Source organism: Lethenteron reissneri, chromosome 55, assembly GCF_015708825.2.
Source record: "Lethenteron reissneri isolate LAM-NWPU_2019-01 chromosome 55, ASM1570882v1, whole genome shotgun sequence".
NCBI lineage: Eukaryota > Metazoa > Chordata > Hyperoartia > Petromyzontiformes > Petromyzontidae > Lethenteron > Lethenteron reissneri.
In genome coordinates this window covers 7,055,811-7,075,844 of record NC_083833.1, presented here as the reverse complement: position 1 = coordinate 7,075,844, position 20,034 = coordinate 7,055,811, and the positions used below count along the sequence as shown (strand labels likewise).

Below are 20,034 nucleotides of genomic sequence, written 5' to 3'. Positions count from 1 at the left end.
GTCACGAAAGCTTCAAATCTAGAATTGTTGACTGTTATGTTATCCGACTCTCTGTTGTATTACATTACATTTCTAAGTATACTAGATTTGTGTTTCTATTTCATTTATACCTGATGATGATTGCTTGTGTTGCGATCGAAACGTCGTATGCTAGTATTTAATTTATTCTTTTCTCTTTATACGTGACTTTACCGAAAGAAATGTAATGTAATACAACAGAGAGTCGGATAACATAACAGTCATCACCCTACCTGGTTGATTACGTTCTTCCTGAGAATGCTAAATTTGAGAGAGAGATAAAACACAGAACCAGAGACATATAGACAGACATATAAGTAGAGACAGATATCACAGACATACATAGAGAGAGACAAACATAGGCACACAGAGAAACCACGCCTCTGTGTCGAGGCCTTAATTTTCCACTTGTGTATCTCAGAAGCCAACTAGACTTGAGCCTGGACAGAGTTCCTGATGGGTGACCACCATACAGAACAGGTCTTATAGGCTAAGTGCTGTGTGTGGGGCTGCGTTGGCGAACAGCTGATGGACAGTGCAGAAAAACACTGTTGTACTGTACTTCTATGCTCATAATGAAGGTGTTTTTTTTGCCATTCTGGCAAATCGCCCGAGACCGCGCTGGATGTAATCACCAGCGAAACGTCGTAATACTCAAATTGTAAATGTTGTGGATTTACTCTCCAACACGCCGGTGGGCTGAAGTTGTAACTCATCGGCGCGATGTTTACGTGACGAACCTTACTGGCTGTGTCGGGTGGTGGAGGGTTACGACACAATTACACGTACGTGATCTAAACCAAAAAAAATTAACCCGTAAAAACAAAGTTTTTCACTATAAATCCTTTATATGTAAGATCACCTCTTGACATGCCCCGTATATTCCCGAGGGCACTAGCGTTGACCCGTTTTACCACTTTCAAGAACCTGGCGGCTTCAATGTAACTGCTCTATAAATAGTCTCCAGTGTACAGCGTGGGGGCAGGGATTTCATGCCATGTGGTTGGTCAACATTTGCGTCATCATGAAACGGGCGGCTAGAGTCCTCTCGTCCTCTGGCTTGAGATGGCTGCCACCTATGGGTCAGATGATTGTCTGCCACCATTAAGCAATTGGCAATTAAATATTTATTTATTTTTCCCTAAACAGTGTAAAATTTTGGGAAAAATTTCACGAAAATTAATTGTCACGCACAACGAGTCTGTGTGCAAAATGTCAGCTCGATTGGATCACGGGAAGTGGGTTAAAAAACGACCGAAAGATTTGCACGGTCCTAAGCAAGCAAGTGAACTTAATATAAAGGATTTAAAAAATCCTAATTATGAATAATATTGGTCGCGAAAAGCCTACGCGCCAAACTGTACCCCTATGCTCCCGCGTATATGCTGCCCGCCTTCAAGCCCCCCCTCCCCCTTCCTACCGACCGGCATGGTCAGTGGAGGTGGTCACGAGAAACGACGGTGGCCGGTGGTCGAAAATAACGACGGCGCGGCAGCGAAGGGAATGAGTGCACCCAAGAGGATGTTGACTGCGGAAATGCAGCGACGAAACGGGCATGGGCAACACAGAGGTCGATGTGTTCGGGGGAGGTCTTCATCCAGCGGTGGGTGGATCATGACCATGGATGAATATAATTTGGAAATACACCACTTCGCGGTTCAAGTTTCGCGGCCTCAGTGCATCGCGGATTTTTCGAACTGATTTAAAGGCCTCATTATACCTGTGCAGTAACACCATCATCATCATCATTCATCATCACATTCATCGAACTGCACAGGTCTTTCATCGTCGTCATTGTCATCGTCATTGTCATCGTCGTCGTCGTCATTACTGGAGTCAAGTCTCAATATACTACTGTCATTGGTGAGTATAGAACACCATAATACGTATCGTGAGAGAGAGAGAGAGTGAATGTATAATATTAAGGTTTTACAATTAAATAGATTAAAGTAAAATATATATATAAAGTATAAATATACATATTTTAAACATTCTGGTACCCACACACACATATACGGAAATTCCTAGGGGGCCAATCCTACTTCGCGGATTTTCACCTATCGCGAGGGGTTCCGGTCCCCATTAACCGCGATAAACGAGGGATCACTGTACCGAAAACACGTGCTATGACCACTGAGCCTTCACCACCAAGCGAAGCAACCCCATGCCCCCCCCAGGGCCTAATGGTCACCACATTTTCTGAATGCCTCTCTCAGATGTGTGGATCGTGGAATTGAGGAAATGACCTATGCAAAGTAGAATTATTTATTTTATTGCCGACGAACACCGCACCGAGAAGATGAGGAACAAACCAGTGGGTCAGTGCCCATCTCAGACAACTGAGTAAAAGAATTGACTCAGGATGGCTAAGATATATCGATCAGGGGTTACAGTTCGAGGTTCATGGTGGCCACCACAGACAGGCAGAGAGAAACATCTATTCAGGTGGCCAGGGAAGATTATTGGTTAGGGTTAGGGTTTAGTGGTGCCCATCTCGGAAACGCAGAGAGGAAGCCCACTCAGCTGGCCAGGGGGACACACGCGATAAGAATAGAGGAAAACCACATTGGAAAAAGAAAAGCAAAGAATGTCGAAGTACCAAGACAGAGTACCGAGAAGCTGGCCTAAGAAGGATTTGGTTGGAAGTAATGAACCAGGGATGTGAAGGATGTAAAGGCCACTGGAGTAGACGTGGAGAATATGGCGCAGTTTACACCATTGAGACCTCCTTTGCCAGTAGCAAAATATGATAATTGGTTAAAAAACAACCAACAATTATCATATTTTGATACTGGCAAAGGAGGTTGCAATGGTGTAAATGCTTTACCCCGAGCGCTCATACTCTGATGGTGCATTGTCCTTGAGTTGTGCGCCTTTTGGCGTCATCTGGTCCAACACCATGTGAGACTAGGCTCTAAGAAAAGATGTCTCGGGTGTGGACCAATCAACTTCAAGGACAGTGCACACATTATCAGAGTTGTGTTTTTTGCTTGCATTCCGACCGCAGGTATTGTGGTCAATGCAAACATGCCTCCTTGTAAAACAGGTGTCAGTTTTGTTGCCAGGAATAAATGGTAAAAAAACAATTATCATATTTTTTTACTGGCAAATGAGGTACCAATGGTGTAAATGCTTAACCCTGAGCGCTCATACTCTGATGGTGCATTGTCTTTGGGTTATGCGCCTTTTGGCGTCATCTGGTCCAACACCATGTGAGACTAGGCTCTAAGAAAAGCTGTCTCGGGTGTGGACCAATCAATTTCAAGGACAGTGCATACATTATCAGAGTTGTGTTTTTTGTTTGCATTCCGACCGCAGGTATTGTGGTCAATGCAAACATGCCTCCTTGTAAAACAGGTGTCAGTTTTGTTGCCAGAAAAAAATGGTAAAAAAACAATTATCATATTTTTTTACTGGCAAAGGAGGTTCCAATGGTGTAAATGCTTAACCCCGAGCTCTCATACTCTGATGGTGCATTGTCTTTGAGTTGTGGGCCTTTTGGCATCATCTGGTCCAACACCATGTGAGACTTGTCTCGAGTGTGGACCAATCAACTTCAAGGACAGTGCATACATTATCAGAGTTGTGTTTTTTGTTTGCATTCCGACCGCAGGTATTGTGGTCAATGCAAACATGCCTCCTTGTAAAACAGGTGTCAGTTTTGTTGCCAGAAAAAAATGGTAAAAAAACAATTATCATATTTTTTTACTGGCAAATGAGGTACCAATGGTGTAAATGCTTAACCCCGAGCTCTCATACTCTGATGGTGCATTGTCTTTGAGTTGTGCGCCTTTTGGCGTCATCTGGTCCAACACCATGTGAGACTAGGCTCTAAGAAAAGCTGTCTCGGGTGTGGACCAATCAATTTCAAGGACAGTGCATACATTATCAGAGTTGTGTTTTTTGTTTGCATTCCGACCGCAGGTATTGTGGTCAATGCAAACATGCCTCCTTGTAAAACAGGTGTCAGTTTTGTTGCCAGGAATAAATGGTAAAAAAACAATAATCATATTTTTTTACTGGCAAATGAGGTACCAATGGTGTAAATGCTTAACCCTGAGCGCTCATACTCTGATGGTGCATTGTCTTTGAGTTATGCGCCTTTTGGCGTCATCTGGTCCAACACCATGTGAGACTAGGCTCTAAGAAAAGCTGTCTCGGGTGTGGACCAATCAATTTCAAGGACAGTGCATACATTATCAGAGTTGTGTTTTTTGTTTGCATTCCGACCGCAGGTATTGTGGTCAATGCAAACATGCCTCCTTGTAAAACAGGTGTCAGTTTTGTTGCCAGAAAAAAATGGTAAAAAAACAATTATCATATTTTTTTACTGGCAAAGGAGGTTCCAATGGTGTAAATGCTTAACCCCGAGCTCTCATACTCTGATGGTGCATTGTCTTTGAGTTGTGGGCCTTTTGGCGTCATCTGGTCCAACACCATGTGAGACTTGTCTCGAGTGTGGACCAATCAACTTCAAGGACAGTGCATACATTATCAGAGTTGTGTTTTTTGTTTGCATTCCGACCGCAGGTATTGTGGTCAATGCAAACATGCCTCCTTGTAAAACAGGTGTCAGTTTTGTTGCCAGAAAAAAATGGTAAAAAAACAATTATCATATTTTTTTACTGGCAAATGAGGTACCAATGGTGTAAATGCTTAACCCCGAGCTCTCATACTCTGATGGTGCATTGTCTTTGAGTTGTGCGCCTTTTGGCGTCATCTGGTCCAACACCATGTGAGACTAGGCTCTAAGAAAAGCTGTCTCGGGTGTGGACCAATCAATTTCAAGGACAGTGCATACATTATCAGAGTTGTGTTTTTTGTTTGCATTCCGACCGCAGGTACTGTGGTCAATGCGAACATGACTCCTCGTAAAAAAGGTGTCAGTTTGGTTGGCAGATAAAAGGGTAGAAAAACAATTATTATAATATGGCGCGGGTTTAGGAATGCGTAGGGAAAGAGGACGGCCAGGAAGGTGGAGCCCACAGAAGCGAGACCAAATCCAGGAAGAACAACACTCAACTTCTTGGTTCTTTCGGTAAAGTCACGTAGAATGGAAAAAATAAAATAATAAAATAAAACATAATAAAATAATTCTCACGACGTTTCGGCCACAACGCAAGCAGCCGTCCTCAGGTGAAGAACAGGTCTGTGGCCGAAACGTCGTGAGAATTATTTTATCATGTTTTATTTTATCATTTTATTATTTCCATTCTACGTGACTTTACCGAAAGAACCAAGAAGGTGAATCCCTGCAGTCACGAAAGCTTTAAATCGAAACAACACTCAACTTAAGGCAGCTGAGAAGAAATAACACGGCTCTCCTCAAGACAACATCTCCATATAATTATGACCGGCACAGCCACAGATGGCGTTGTTTCTTGCCACTGAATGGAGACCTGAGATCACCCAACGGCAGGCCCTCCACAACTAATAATAACAATACGTGATATTGATAAAGCGCCATGCTACAATGTACTCAAGGCGATGCATACATCAGATACGTAAATAAATAAATGTTTCATTGCCCAAGGGGAGAACATCTTATCTATATATATATATAAAAGGGAAATTTGTGAATATGTGTGTCTGTTCGAAATGTTTAGCATACTTCCCGACATGCAACAAACTTGAAAAAAATTGGCATGTGGGTAGCATCCAGACTGTACACAATGCAAAAAGTATAAAAATAGACTTTTGTTTTTTTGGGGGGGGGGGCACAATAATGGATATATTTTGCACGGCAAGTGAGCGGTGATGTCACATCTATGATGTCACCCGAATGCGGCAGCGTCACGTAATGTGCCTGATGACTACACGCAGTGTGCCTGCTGACGTCACGCAGTGTGCCTGCTGACGTCACGCAGTGTGCCTGCTGACGTCACGCAGTGTGCCTGCTGACGTCACGCAGTGTGCCTGCTGACGTCACGCAGTGTGCCTGATGACGTCACGCAGTGTGCCTGATGACGTCACGCAGTGTGCCTGCTGACGTCACGCAGTGTGCCTGCTGACGTCACGCAGTGTGCCTGCTGACGTCACGCAGTGTGCCTGCTGACGTCACGCAGTGTGCCTGCTGACGTCACGCAGTGTGCCTGATGACGTCACGCAGTGTGCCTGATGACGTCACGCAGTGTGCCTGCTGACGTCACGCAGTGTGCCTGCTGACGTCACGCAGTGTGCCTGCTGACGTCACGCAGTGTGCCTGATGACGTCACGCAGCGTGCCTGATGACGTCACGCAGCGTGCCTGATGACGTCACGCAGTGTGCCTGCTGACGTCACGCAGTGTGCCTGCTGACGTCACGCATCCCCCCCCCAACCCTCCACGTAGGCCGTGTATTAATCCAAGGCAAGAATCCAAGTCTCGGGCAAAGCCGATGAGTAAAGCTCGTAATTTATAAAGCGCCTTTATCCACGGCGCTTTACAACTGAAAAGCCTCCGTGTGCCTCAAAACTTATGTCAGGAGGTTACTGCAACATTTTAAAGTGAAACCAGTTCGACATTGAAGAGTTGGGCTCCGTGCGAGAGGAATCTGGAGAACCTAGTGAAAACCCACCAAGTCTTCTTGGTTCTTTCGGTAAAGTCACGGAGAATGGAAATAATAAAATAATAAAAATTAAATATCATTAAATAATTCTCACGACGTTTCGGCCACAACGCAAGCAGCCGTCCTCAGGTGAAGAACAGGTCTGTCGAGAAGACAAGAGTCTGAAGACAGACCTGTTCTTCACCTGAGGACGGCTGCTTGCGTTGTGGCCGAAACGTCGTGAGAATTATTTTATTATGTTAAAATTTTATTATTTTATTATTTCCATTCTACGCAACTTTACCGAAAGAACCAAGAAGATGAATCCCTGCAGTCAGGAAAGCTTTAAATCGAAACCCACCAAGTGTAAATTACGTATAAAGGGGTGACAACCTCGGCACCCGCCAACTTTTTGGCCACACCTCACGGCCTCGCACACACACACCGACGACACCGGACAATGCCCCCGTGGCCACCCATGCGAGCATGAACCAGGCGCCGACCTGTTTAGCCTCCGAAGACCGGCGAGGTTTAGTCGTGAGGACACACTGACCGCCGCACCGGTGGGGTGTATGCAGAGACCTGGCCTGGCTCCGACAGTCCAAATCGACCACCCGGGTTATCCCATTAACAGTTCACAAAGTGCCTTTCATTTCACTTGGCCTCGGAGCACCGATGACTCGAGTGAGAGAGCAGTGGGTATACAACGTCGTCCTCCTGTGCTATGATTTCCCGGCGATGGTGAATATCAAGTGGCGAGCGATGTCTTGCAGTTTGGTCAAAACAAACCCCCTTCACCCCCCTCCCCCATGACCGACGTGGCTTGGCCAGGGGAATTTGTCCAGCTGTAGATTGACAAAGGGGCTTATAAATTACAAAATAAAAATGTCATCGTTTGCCAATAATTTTTAACATGATCTCCGCTGCGTGACTCATGCGACTAGCTGTCCTGTGATCGCCACACGCAACTGCATTGCTTCCTTTGTACGAGTCTACCGAAGGCCGACTTTTCCGATCTCGCTTTGAAATGTGCCTTCTTTTTTAATTTCACTGCACGAAACTACGAAAACTTTTCTCGTCCTAATTCTCCCAATTGCTTGCTCTGTTCGATACCGATTTCCTCCTCATCATCACCATCAAGATCATCACCGCCAGGTGCATTGGTATTTTTCATTTGTATTTAGCCTTTTTTTCACTTTCTCCTTCGTGACAAAGGCTGCTGTGATACTGGTAGGAACCTCCTGGTTACACCAGCCCACAGGGGATTATTGTGTCCGTCCGTCCTGCAGGGACGGGCTGGGTGGGGAGGGAGGGGCTGGGTGGGGAGGGGAGAGTGGGGAGGGGCTGGATGGGGAGGGTGGGGAGGGGCTGGGTGGGGAGGGTGGGGAGGGGCTGGGTGGGGAGGGTGGGGAGGGGCTGGTCACCCCGTGGTGCCCTTATAAAACTCAAAGTTTAACCTACTCACGCCGGTCTGTGCCCGCCCTCACAATCGGCCATATTTGCGGAATACACCACGCCGCCGTTGACTCTGGCCATTGACCGAGCAAACCAACGTTCCTACCAGCTCCCTCCGCAGGAATGTGTTATAGCAATCCAGTGAGACCTCCACTAGCCAGACTAATACGGAGGGGAGAGCCGTGGCACTGCTAGCAGAAAAGTCCGGTTAGCCGCTCCACTAACATGAATGGAAAATAAAATATCAACAAACCTGTGGCTACCTTAGCTGCATACGTATATGGTGTCATTGTATGTATATGTATGTTGTGGGGGCATATGTAGCGTGTGTGTACGTGTGTTAATTGTGCAAATAAACTAATGAAAAGTACTTATAGTTATACTGCAAGCTATATTTGCTATTCAATTTCTACCTTATCATTAATATAATTAATATTGTATTGCATTTCAGTTTGTTTTTACCGATGTTTTTTTGTTTTTAGCCGACCTGGTGTGGTTAAATGTGAAATCTGGGTAGCCTGGAAATAACTGTACAAAAACATGTCAGTTCAAACTTAATCCAACATCTCGTCCACTTAGAAAAATATTGTTAGATAGCAAGTATCATTTCACTTTCAAATGTTTCTACATATTCCACTTCCTGGAAACATATTCTACAATATAACACCGTAATTAAATGTGATTAAAAAAATATGTATTATATTAGAATGCTTTTTAAAATATTTCAGGAGTAATTGACGTTTTGGTGATGATGACATTATATATAAATATTGGATTATTTTCCATTTCACTGACAGTATAAGCATCTTCTTGGTTCTTTCGGTAAAGTCACGTAGAAGGGAAATAATAAAATAATAAAAACAAAACATAATAAAATACAATTCTCACGACGTTTCGGCCACAACGCAAGCAGCCGTCCTCCCTTCTACGTGACTTTACCGAAAGAACCAAGAAGATGAATCCCTGCAGTCACGAAAGCTTTAAATCGAAGTATAAGCATCATGAGTTCTAATGATTCAACTGATGAAACTATCTTCTTGGTTTTTTTTCGGTAAAGTCACGTAGAAGGGAAGTAATAAAATAATAAAATAATAAAAATAAAACATAATAAAATAATTCTCACGACGTTTCGGCTACAACGCAAGCAGCCGTCTTCAGGTGAAGAATGAGACACTGCCAAGCTAGGAGCTTATATATAAGCTGCGTTGGAGGTGGAAGAAGAGCGCCTTAACAAAAGAATGTGCATATCAAGAGGAATTGAGCATATTCATGGGAAATGCGTAGGAGGTGGGCGGGGGGGTTCAAAGTCATATTATGCCCATGCATTATGCAGGATCAGCAGCACCAAAGGGAGGGGGCAGGGGGTAGCATTAACAAAGGGAGGGAATGTAAATAGTATGTAGAAGCAATGCTGAAGCTATGTTACCAGGTAAGGCCCACTGAGCTATATATCTCTTTTCAGAAGCAACATGGCCACAAATGATAGCTGAACTAAGTGGCTTAACAAGCGAAAATGTATAGCAGCCAAATACTCTAAATGCGTGACGTTGACTCTAAATATGGAGGGGAAAAACCGACGGTCCCCGAGAAAAATCCACGCGACCACAGGGAGAACAAGAAAACTTCAAATATACAGCAGGCGTCAGGGTCGGGATCGAACCCACGACCTTCTGTATACCAGGCGAGGTAATTAACATCTCCTAGCCACCGAGACTCATGGCAAGGATGTATTGTGTGAACTGTAGTTGAATAACTTTTAATCAATGTAAATTCGTACCAAAAGTGCAGCAACGCACACAAAATCTAATACAAATGTGAAGTGAATGACAAAGTCACGAGAAACTGATATCACAATAATTTTCGATTTAAAGCTTTCGTGGCTGCAGGGATTCATATTCTTGGTTCTTTCGGTAAAGTCACGTAGAAGGGAAATAATAAAAATAAAACAATAAAATTCTCACGACGTTTAGATTGCAACATAAGCAATCATCATTAGGTGTGAAAACCACGGCAAGAAAATTAGAAAAAAAAACATGCCACTTTTAAAAAAAAGTATTGCTGTGGTTTTCACACCTGATGATGATTGCTTGTGTTGCAATCGAAACGTCGTGAGAATTTTATTGTTTTATTTTTATTATTTCCCGTCTACGTGACTTCACCGAAAAAACCAAGAATATCACGCTAATTGTCAAATTGTGAAATTTTATATTATGTCTTAAAAAATTACACTGTGACACCTATTAGGAAGTTGTCTACTTTCGATTACATTAAGCTACGCTCGTTTGAATTCACTTCCAAGTAACCTTCAGCAGGCTTACACTGCCCCTTCCCGATGACACCCGGTTCCATCGTAAGACCTTTCGTCAATTATTTTATCTCACTTATCACCTTGAGTTTGTGATGCTCCTGTAGATTTCCTCGCGAGATAGATAATGCATTCACTTTTCTTTTGCTTTGACACAACATCTCTGAAGTTTAGCTGCTCGTTTATCTTTTCATAGTTGTCAACTTCGTTCCGTTAGCATCCACTTCCACTCTCAAGTTCACAGAACTGAGCGCTAACCACTCACTGCACCACTGCCACAACCCCAGGTGCATAATGTACGGTGCAATTAAGCATCGGATTCTGTGCATCCTCATGCACTCTTTTCCCCTGTAATGTAAACAAAAAGTTGGGGAGTGCGTCTTACAAGATGTGCCTGCGTGGGAGACCAGATTCGTCTAACTTTATTAACATAACGCACAAGTTTGGGCTGCGGATTACTTTCCAGAGCGCCGTATAATCCAGAGAAAACGGTTTAAGTGGGTGAAAGTCCTTTTGGCAACAAATCTCGGATTGTAAAGGAGACCTGGGGCGCAAATCATTAACACAAAAAACACACGAGACACACGAGCCTGGTGAAATATTAAACACGTGCTAAGAAATCAACAATCGATGAGAACACATTTCAGGGAAGTCTCATGCCGGTGAAGAATGATAATAATACGACAGTGGCGGTGTGATCTTTCCGAGTCTAAAGACTGACCGACGAATATGGCAATGACCAGAAACAACGGAGGGAGTCAGTCCTCCGTCAACAGACTTGTCACCCCAACCAACCACGGCATCACTGCGATGAATCATGAATCAAGCCTCAAGGGTCGTGTCTGTTTTCCCCGATACAAGAAAGGACCAAATCAACAACAACAATCGCCATTCGCCACTAAGTGGCGGTGACGTCATCCACGGCGCTCGTGCTAGGCTATGTGCACTTTAAGGGCAGGTGAAGCGTCCAACGCCCGCTGGCAGGAAGGTCACAGGTCAGACTCGGCAGGTGCCATGGGGCTGACTGACTGCAGGTGCCACCCGACCCCATCGAGATGTTGTCGCAAGCTAAGTAGTTTTGAGCCTGCATGGCGCTCCGTCGGGAGACAGAGATCCCCCGGGTAGCCTTAACAGACTGTTGGGGCAAGTGCTGTTAGCGAGCACCTATGAAGCCCTGAACGCTACGCGAACGGGGATAGGTGGCCGCCACCACCACGCCCGGCCGCCTTTGTGTCCCCAGTGGCGATGTTGACTACACACCGCAATAGGTACTCATTTGAGGCCGAGTCGACCTAGGGGAGGAGGCCCAGGACCGGTTCAGACAATCGCCACCACTGTTGGCCGCGAGAGGGGGGGGATCGAACTCGGGTGGCCGGGTTCGTAGCGCAGCGTAGCGCTAACCGCTGCACACGCCGTCTGGAGACGACACGCACGCACAAGGCAGGTTGCCACAGTGGCTCTGCAGGCTCACGTGCTGCGTGAGCAGCCACGCAAGTGCAATACAGCAACAACAAAAACAATTGTTGCACGCCACCTCTATGCTCCCACGACTAGCGCTCGCCAGCCTTCACCGACCCGCAACTCGCACGGCGTGGGAACGGAGGATCCCTCGGCCAACAATGGCAGCTGGTTATGATGACACCATACATGGGGTGCTGCAGCGGCGAGATGTTAACGACCTCGCCTGGTATACAGGAGGTCGTGGGTTCGATCTTGACCCTGACGCCTGCTGCTGTGTATTTGGAGTTTGCGTGTCTCTCTCTCTCTCATCACGATGGCTAGATGTTAACTACCTCGCCCGTTATACAGGAGGTTGTGGGTTCGATCCCGACACTGACGCCTGCTGCTGTGTATTTGGAGTTTGCGTGTCTCTCTCTCTCTCATCACGATGGCTAGATGTTAACTACCTCGCCCGTTATACAGGAGGTTGTGGGTTCGATCCCGACACTGACGCCTGCTGCTGTATATTTGGAGTTTGCATGTCTATCTCTCTCATCACGATGGCTAGGAGATGTAACTACCTCGCCTGGTATACAGGAGGTCGTGGGTTCGATCCCGACCCTGACGCCTGCTGTATATTTGGAGTTTGCGTGTCTCTCTCTCTCATCACGATGGCTAGGAGATGTTAACTACCTCGCCTGGTATACAGGAGGTCGTGGGTTCGATCCCGACCCTGACGCCTGCTGCTGTATATTTGGAATTTGCGTGTCTCTCTCTCTCATCATCATCACGGTGGCTAGGAGATGTTAACTACCTCGCCCGTTATGCAGGAGGTCATGAGTTCGATCCCGACCCTGGCGCCTGCTGCTGCTGCTGTATATTTGGAGTTTGCGTGTCTCTCTCTCTCATCATCATCACGGTGGCTAGGAGATGTTAACTACCTCACCCATTATACAGGAGGTCGTGAGTTCGATCCCGACCCTGGCGTCTGCTGCTGCTGCTGTATATTTGGAGTTTGCGTGTCTCTCTCTCATCATCATCACGGTGGCTAGGAGATGCTAACTACCTCGCCTGGTGTGCAGGAGGTCGTGGGTTCGATCCCGACCCTGGCGCCTGCTGCTGTATATTTGGAGTTTGCGTGTCTCTCTCTCTCATCACGATGGCTAGGAGATGTTAACTACCTCGCCCGTTATGCAGGAGGTCGTGAGTTTGATCCCGACCCTGACGCCTGCTGCTGCTGTATATTTGGAGTTTGCGTGTCTCTCTCTCTCATCATCATCACGGTGGCTAGGAGATGTTAACTACCTCGCCTGGTGTGCAGGAGGTCGTGGGTTCGATCCCGACCCTGACGCCTGCTGCTGCTGTATATTTGGAGTTTGCGTGTCTCTCTCGCCGCGGTCGCGTGGATTTTCCTCTGGGTTCTCCGGTCTCCCCCCCGCGCCCCCTCCACATTATCACGCGTTCAGACTAATTTGGTTGCTTACATTTTCACGTGATGATGATGATAATAAGCCGCCAACTTCGTGGAACTATCATTTGTGACAGCCAGGTCGTCGTCTTCTGTAAAAATAGCTACAACATAAGCTCAGTGGGGGGGGGGGGGGGGGGGGGTGGGTGCTTACTTAGTAACTTGTTTAGTTTCGTAATCTTTCGCGTAAAATTTACAAAATTCGCATCGAGTCGTCTTTGCCGTCTTCTTATTCTTCTTCTTCACACCATCGACAAATGTCAACTCGACCGCGCGCCAAGCGAAACCCACGAGCGGATTAAAGCGCACACATCGATTAATCGTAACGGGCGGATTAAAGCGCACACATCGATTAATCGTAGCGGGCGGATTAACGCGCACACATCGATTAATCATAACGGGCGGATTAAAGCGCACAAATCGATTAATCGTAGCGAGCGGATTAAAGCGCACACATCGATTAATCGTAACGAGCGGATTAAAGCGCACACATCGATTAATCGTAGCGGGCGGATTAACGCGCACACATCGATTAATCATAACGGGCGGATTAAAGCGCACAAATCGATTAATCGTAGCGAGCGGATTAAAGCGCACACATCGATTAATCGTAACGAGCGGATTAAAGCGCACACATCGATTAATCGTAGCGAGCGGATTAAAGCGCACAAATCGATTAATCGTAGCGAGCGGATTAAAGCGCACACATCGATTAATCGTAACGAGCGGATTAACGCGCACAAATCGATTAATCGTAGCGAGCGGATTAAAGCGCACAAATCGATTAATCGTAACGAGCGGATTAAAGCGCACACATCGATTAATCGTAGCGAGCGGATTAAAGCGCACACATCGATTAATCGTAGCGAGCGGATTAAAGCGCACACATCGATTAATCGTAGCGAGCGGATTAAAGCGCACACATCGATTAATCGTAGCGAGCGGATTAAAGCGCACACATCGATTAATCGTAGCGAGCGGATTAAAGCGCACACATCGATTAATCGTAGCGAGCGGATTAAAGCGCACACATCGATTAATCGTAGCGAGCGGATTAAAGCGCACACATCGATTAATCGTAACGAGCGGATTAACGCGCACAAATCGATTAATCGTAGCGAGCGGATTAAAGCGCACAAATCGATTAATCGTAACGAGCGGATTAACGCGCACAAATCGATTAATCGTAGCGAGCGGATTAAAGCGCACAAATCGATTAATCGTAACGAGCGGATTAAAGCGCACACATCGATTAATCGTAGCGAGCGGATTAAAGCGCACACATCGATTAATCGTAGCGAGCGGATTAAAGCGCACACATCGATTAATCGTAACGAGCGGATTAAAGCGCACAAATCGATTAATCGTAGCGAGCGGATTAAAGCGCACACATCGATTAATCGTAACGAGCGGATTAAAGCGCACACATCGATTAATCGTAGCGAGCGGATTAAAGCGCACACATCGATTAATCGTAGCGAGCGGATTAAAGCGCACACATCGATTAGTCGTAGCGAGCGGATTAAAGCGCACACATCGATTAATCGTAGCGAGCGGATTAAAGCGCACAAATCGATTAATCGTAACGAGCGGATTAAAGCGCACACATCGATTAATCGTAGCGAGCGGATTAAAGCGCACAAATCGATTAATCGTAGCGAGCGGATTAAAGCGCACAAATCGATTAATCGTAGCGAGCGGATTAAAGCGCACACATCGATTAATCGTAACGAGCGGATTAACGCGCACAAATCGATTAATCGTAGCGAGCGGATTAAAGCGCACACATCGATTAGTCGTAGCGAGCGGATTAAAGCGCACACATCGATTAATCGCAAGGGGGACACAACACGTGTGTGACCTCGCGCGAGCCGAGAGGGTGATCGATGGGGGCACGGTGAGGTCGTCATCCAGCAGCGGAGAGAGAGAAACCCCCAACACGCAAATGGTTGTTGTGGGTTGTTGTGGGTTGCCGTGCCTCGCAACGAATGGGCACGTTCTGTTTACGTGACAAAAAACCTTTACTAAACCACCTATATTCTTGGTTCTTTCGGTAAAGTCACGTAGAAGAAGGGAAATAATACAATCATAAAAATATTAAACGATAAAATCCTCACGACGTTTCGATTGCAACACAAGCAATCATCATCAGGTGTGAAAACCACAGCAAGAACATTTGAAGAAAAAAAAATGCAAGACAATTTGAAAAAGTTTTCTGTGGTTTTCACACCTGATGATGATTGCTTGTGTTGCAATCGAAACGTCGCGAGAATTTTATTGTTTCATATTTTTATTATTTTATTATTTCCCTTCTTCTTCTACGTGACTTTACCGAAAGAACCAAGAATATGAATCCCTGCAGTCACGAAAGCTTTAAATCGAAATAAACTGCCTACATTACGGATGATATTGATCGCAAAACGCCCGACTAACCATCACCACCACCACTGCTGCTACGACTTACGCGTTAATAAACTAACGTGGAGGTTTATAATTGTTTTACCCTTCTATCTGGCAACAAAACTGACACTTTTTTACAAGGAGTCATGTTTGCATAGACCACAATACCTGCAGCCATAATGCAAACAAAAAACACAACTCTGATAATGTGCACTGACTTGTGTTTTTTTTTGCATTATGACCGCAGGTATTGTGGTCTATGCAAACATGACTCCTTGTAAAAAAAGTGTCAGTTTTATTGCCAATAGAAGGGTAAAAAAAACAATTATCATATTCTTAGGTTTTTTCGGTAAAGTCACGTTGGTAAAACATCAAAATTAATAAAAATAAAATATTTTATTTTACTTTTATTAATTTTGATGTTCTACCTACGTGACTTTACCGAAAAAACCTAAGAATATGAATCCTTGCAGTCACGAAAGCTTCAAATCTCGAAACAATTATCATATTCTTTACGGAGTAACGTGGAGTTTGTTTACAATCGCCGGTGCCGTTCATATTTCCCAGCTCGCATAAGCGCTCGACCCCCCCCCCTCCAACCCCCCCTCGCGCCATTGGCCCCTGCGGCCCACGTGACGCGGCGTTCGTCCAATGGGCGTGGTAATGCCACGCTTATCTGCACTGGGAAATCTCAAGGGAGGGCGTGGCCACCCCCCCCCCCGTTCGAAGCGAAGCAAAAAAATGGAGAAAAAAAAGCCGCGAATTGGAACTGCGGCGGCGTCGTTCGGCAAACTCGGCACTCGCCTTCGTCGTAGTGTCCGCAGTCCTGCAGCTCGGCGAAGTACTCCTCCGTCTCCTGCAGGTTGTTCTGGAAGTGCTGCTTGAGGCGGCCGAAGGCGCGGAAAGTGCGCGCCAGCTCCTTGGCGAGCAGCGCGGGCGACGCGACGAACCAACGAGTCGACGCGTCCGCCATCATGAACTGGGCGGCTCGGGAGGGGGGGGGGCAGCTGTGCAGGGGGCGGGGCAATGAGGGGGGGGGGCGGCTGTGGAGGGGGGCGGGGCGATGGGTGGGCGGGGCAATGGATGGAGGGGGGCGGGGTAATGAGGGGTGGGGCAATGGGGAGGGTGGAGCAGTGGGTGTAGGGGGGTGGGGTAATGGGTGGAGGGGGGCGGGGTAATGAGTGGAGGGGGGCGGGGCAATGTGGGTGGAGGGGGGCGGGGTAATGAGTGGGCGGGGCGATGGGTGGAGGGGGGCGGGGCGATGGGTGGAGGGGGGCGGGGCGATGGGTGGAGGGGGGCGGGGTAATGTAGGAGGAGGGGTGGGGCAATGAGTGGGCGGGGCGCTGGGGAGGTGGGGCACTGGGTGGAGGGGGGCGGGGCAATGGGTGGAGGGGGGTGGGCTAATGAGTGGGCGGGGCGCTGGGGAAGGTGGGGCAATGGGTGGAGGGGGGCGGGGCAATGTGGGTGGAGGGGGGCGGGTAATGAGTGGGCGGGGCACTGGGTGGAGGGGGGCGGGGCAATGGGTGGAGGGGGGTGGGCTAATGATGGCGCGGGGCGCTGGGGAAGGTGGGGGCAATGGGTGGAGGGGGGCGGGGCAATGTGGGTGGAGGGGGGGCGGGGTAATGAGTGGGCGGGGCACTGGGTGGAGGGGGGCGGGGCAATGGGTGGAGGGGGGTGGGCTAATGAGTGGGCGGGGCGCTGGGGAAGGTGGGGCAATACGGGGGGGGGGGCGGGCAATGGAGGGAGGTGTGGTCAATAAAGGGGGGGGGGAATTTAGGGGGGCGGGGCAGTCGGGGGAGGGGCGCGATCAATTTGACTCAGAATTAGAATTTAGACAAGATGAGGAATCCGATGAGCTGTAAAGCTCTTTTCACAATGGGGAAAAGGGGTGGGGCAATAGGGAGAGAGGCGGGGGAGATTGGACAATGTGTCTCTGAATACAATTGAGTTTATACTGGTAGGAACGAAGTGAACCCGCCTACAATAGATTATATCGTCCGTCCGTCCGTCCGTGTAGCAACATCGCCCCCTACTGCAAACACTTGGCAGGACCCTACAAAAACCTTTAGACTCAGTGACGCTTTCCTGGCTAAACAAGTGCAACATTCCCTTATAATTCCCTAAATAGCTTTTAATTAAAACATTTAAATTAAAAATTAACTCACAGCGGCCTAAAGCCTACAGCTAGGCCTAAAGCCTAGAACTAGGCCTCAAACTCTCCCTTCGTATCATACCCCCGCGTGTGTGAAAGGGAGTTAATGTTTTACAATGTTACATTCCCTGATGTTTTTTTACAATAGAAACATTACATTTAAAGCTTTTACATTAATAATTAAAACATTTAAATTAAAAATTAACTCACAGCGGCCTAAAGCCTCCAGCTAGGCCTAAAGCCTAGAACTAGGCCTCAAACTCTCCCTTCGTATCGTCCGATTAGGTGTAGCAACATCGCCCCCTACTGCAAACACTTGGCAGGACCCTACAAAACCTTTAGACTCAGTGGGGCTTTCCTGGCTAAACAAGTGTAATAATACATTATGTTTATATTCTTTGGTTATTAGTTCCTACCAGCCCACCCCGCAGGGTCCTGTTTTATATTCTTTGGTTCTTTCGGTAAAGTCACGTAGGTGAAACCTGATGACGGACGCTTGTGTTGCGCCCGTTAATTTAGTTATTTTAATTTTTTATTTTATTTTAATTTTTTATTCTTATTTTCACCCACCCGATGCCATGGATCCTTGCAGTGACGAAAACTTCAAATCTAGAATTGAGTTTATTTAGTCATACACTCATACGTTTGAATTATTTGAGGTTGTATGCGTTAGTAGAGAGCGAATACTAGGTAACTATTCACGTGATAATAAACACACTTCACGAGGAGACGTTTTAAAGGTGTAATTATTGCCGTGTTCTATCATAATGCGCCAAACGAAGGGCCATTGCCCGAAACGTCCCCTCTACCATAGGGGCCGTCCATAATGACGTCACGCACCTGGGGGGGGGGGTCAGACATTTGTGACGATGTGTGACGAGGGGGGGGGGTTGAGAAATGTGACGTCACATCAAAATGCGCAACTTTAAATAAATATAGACAACACGTTCTACTTACTTAAATAGACTTGTAAATAAATGTTTTCTCCTACAACATCAGAGTGCAGCGCCACATTAAATACGCACTACAATGACAATTATTTAAAGCGATTCGAAGCATGTTTTATTTTCAAAATGCAAACATGGTTTTCGGGGGGGGGGAGGGGGGCAGAGCTTTGTGACGTCATATTTGAGGTGGGGGGGGCTGACTTTTTGTGACGCCGTGTAACGAGGGGTGGGGGGGGGGGTCAAAAATCGTCTAAAATCGCGTGACGTCATTTATGGACGGCCCCATATTTTTTTTTTCGCTTTCGGGCTGCACTGGGTGAGGCTTTACCTGGGAAACCTCAGCGGGATGAAGTGGGCGGGGCGAGATGGCCTTGGGGGGGAGGGGCTGTGGGTTAACTGGGGGATGGGGGCGGGGTTTGTGGGCTTTGGTTAAATTATTTCGGCTGTTTTGTACAGGACAGAGGTCGCAACCGGGTACCCGATACCCGTACCCTACCCGATACCCGGCTACTCGTACCCGGCCGGGGTACAGGTAGCCGTTTGCGACCCTGGTGCAGCCGGGTACGGGTAGGCCGTGAGTCACTGGTGAGTAACCATTTGTCACTCATTTCGGGTAGGGTACGGGTAGGGAACGGATACCCTATTCTTAGGTTTTTTCGGTAAAGTCACGTAGGTAAATTTTTTTAATTTAAATTAATAAAAGTAAAATAAAATAAAAATCACGACGTTTCGGAGGCAACACAAGCTTCCGTCTTCAGGCGGAACCGTCACAGCACGCTTGCTGTACCATTTGCGACCCTTGTGCGGCCGGGTACGGGTAAGGAATCAAAACCCGTTTGCGACCTCTGGTACAGGATGGTCCAGATGTCTTGTGACCTCCCCTCCCCCATTTAATTCTCTAAGCAAGTGATTCTTAACCTGGGGTGCACGCAATCCCTGGGGGGGTGGGGTTGGTGCGGGATGCCCTTTCTAAGGACCAAAACGGTGCAGGCTGCACTAAAGGTTAAGAAACCGCTGGTCTACATTATTAACTACACGAACTTGTAAGGAAAAAACATGCTAACGAAGACAATGGCTATATTACCAGAGGAGGTTGTTTGCATGCTTATCATGTGGAACTGTAAAGCAGCCAAATACTCTGAAAGCATGTTTCGAAATGTGGAGAGGAAAAACTGGAGGACCCCGAGAAAAATCCACACGGCTCCAGGGGGAGAGAGACACGCAAACTCCAAATATACAGCAGCAGCAGGCGTCAGGGTCGGGATCGAACCCACGACCTCCTGAATACGAGGCGAGGTAGTTAACATCTCCTAGCCACCGTGA

At 47.1% G+C, this 20,034-nt stretch overlaps 1 protein-coding gene across 2 annotated transcripts in view; it reads right to left on the bottom strand.

Annotated features, from left to right (window-relative positions):
* Positions 1-16,591, bottom strand: part of LOC133356817 (dual serine/threonine and tyrosine protein kinase-like) — an 84,682-nt gene extending 68,091 nt beyond the window's left edge. For both annotated transcript variants that reach the window (XM_061574527.1, XM_061574525.1), the window contains exon 1: positions 16,417-16,591. In XM_061574527.1, coding sequence (XP_061430511.1) covers positions 16,417-16,588 — 172 coding nt within the window. In that variant the 5' untranslated portion in view covers positions 16,589-16,591. The remainder of the gene's footprint in view (positions 1-16,416) is intronic.
* Between the last annotated feature and the right edge of the window lie 3,443 nt (positions 16,592-20,034).